Genomic DNA, 1,979 nt, shown 5'->3' on the forward strand with positions numbered 1-1,979 from the left:
CACATGTATGATTTTTTACACTAAATGCCATCACTTTGCAGTTCTTCCTTACATAACCCAGTGGAATTTACTCTTTTTTACATTTGGTTTTGTCTATTTACTTAGACTGTTGACTTGCAGAGAGTAGAGACCTTGCCTGAGCCGTCAGTTTCAGCTGTAGCTCCCCAGCCAGCACTGAACAACTGTGTGGACTCAGTAAAAATTTTGCAGGCAATTAGTGCCCCATCTCCTCGCAAGACCTGAAGAAGTTGGAGTGTTAAAAGTTCTCTCTCCCATTCAGTCCGGAAGCCCATTCTGAAACAGACCCTTGGGTAGGTCTAGGTCATGCAGATGATGGCTCTTGAAGGAAGGACAGAAGCTGACTCTCAAGCCCTCAGGTACTTCTAGAACCTCCCACACCAGGCCTCTCCTGGGAGAGATGGGAAACTGGCCTACTGGGACCTTTCCTCATTTGTCTTTTCTGTTCATTCAGTGCTCAGAGTTTGAAGAAAGTAAAACTGAACAAGCCAGGAGTTTGAGAAGCCATTTGTTTTAATGGGGGATAAGAGAGTAGGGGAGGGATTTGCTTTCAAGATGATAATAACACATCTCCTCATGGCAGGGGTTGATGTGTATGGAGGAAGGGAACCCTCAACTCTCTCTTCTCAGACATGTGGCCAGAAGGGATAAGTCCTGGGGAGGGGGAATGCATGAACTTTGCCTCTTGCCACGGGGAACAATAAAGGAGACATAGAATACAGGGAAAGGTATTAACCTCTAATGCTTGCAACTGTCGAACAATACTGAATTTCTGTGCCTTTGTACAGAGAAGAAAAACTGGATTGGTTACAAGAAAAGATGAGAGGGGCTCAGCAGTCAAACAGCCTGTGAATCTGGATTGATCTTTTCAAACATAAACTAGCTGGATGACACAGCCCAGCTCCTTGCCCTTTTCCTCTATCCTTGAACTCTATCTTTGATGTGCTGCTTTCCTGCTGGGCCTTGCTTTTACTACTTTCACCCAATCTGGGCCATCAGGTTAGCATTGGCAGCTGCCTTGGCTCGCAAGTTCTTGGCCTTGGCAATGTCAAAGAGGATGTTCATGATGTTAGTGGGAACATCGAGAGACAGAGTGAACTTGGAGCGTTGGTCACTTTTGCCCTTGTCCTGGTACAGCTTCCCCTTGTGCTGTGATTGGAATAGGTACTTATACCGGGTGCTTCCAGCTCCACCTCCACCCCCAGAGCCAGAGAAAGTCCTTTTGTTCTTGTCAAGATTTTCTTCTTCCTCCTCTTTCTGCTCTCTGGAAGACAGGTCTTGACTGGGAAAGTAGTGGAAGCTCTTCTTCATTAGAAGGGGCAAATCCTCCATCTGGTTCTTCTTAACCTTGGACAGGGCTGTGTTAAGGCAGCTGAAGACAGGCCCAGCTTTGTAGAACTTGTGGGAGAGGCCTGTTCTTGGGTCTCCAAGGAGCAGTAGAAGGAGCAGCAGAACATGTGCTGGCATCAGCATCTCTCCCTGCAGTACAGAAGAGGAAGGTGGGAAGCAGAGTGAGAGAAGCCTGATATTTGGAAGGACATGGGCTAATATCCAATATGGTGGTGTTAATGTCATGCTACTGAGGATTTTTAGTGTGTGGGCCTCAGAACAGCTTCATCACTATCATCTGGGAATGTTTTACAAATGTAAAGTATTTTCATTTCCTCTCCAGAATTAAGAATCAAAATACCAGGGCTCCTACAATCTGTATTTTACCAGACTCTTCATTTAGATAGTTCCACTGTTGTCTGAAGTTAAAGAACCATTACTTTTAATATGTATAAATTTTGTTTAACTCATCTTTGCAGGTAGCCATTGGCCCTGAGAGCAAATAAAAAAAAATATGCTAAGTAAGTATTTAGCAGCCTGACTTTGTTGATTTTATAGCAGAGGGAGTTTTGCTTTCCTTGTTATTAGCAAGGCTGATTAAAAACATCCTTGCTGCTTAATGGCTGTGGCCA

The 1,979-nt window shown here is 44.6% G+C and overlaps 1 protein-coding gene across 1 annotated transcript; it reads right to left on the reverse strand.

The window, feature by feature from the left end:
* Positions 1-996: 996 nt before the first annotated feature.
* On the reverse strand, positions 997-1,491 carry Ucn3 (urocortin 3). The gene has a single exon (XM_004629917.1). It carries the CDS (start codon positions 1,489-1,491, stop codon positions 997-999), a length of 495 nt encoding a protein of 164 aa, XP_004629974.1.
* Between the last annotated feature and the right edge of the window lie 488 nt (positions 1,492-1,979).

Source organism: Octodon degus, unplaced genomic scaffold (genome assembly GCF_000260255.1).
Source record: "Octodon degus isolate 3935 unplaced genomic scaffold, OctDeg1.0 scaffold00032, whole genome shotgun sequence".
Lineage (NCBI taxonomy): Eukaryota > Metazoa > Chordata > Mammalia > Rodentia > Octodontidae > Octodon > Octodon degus.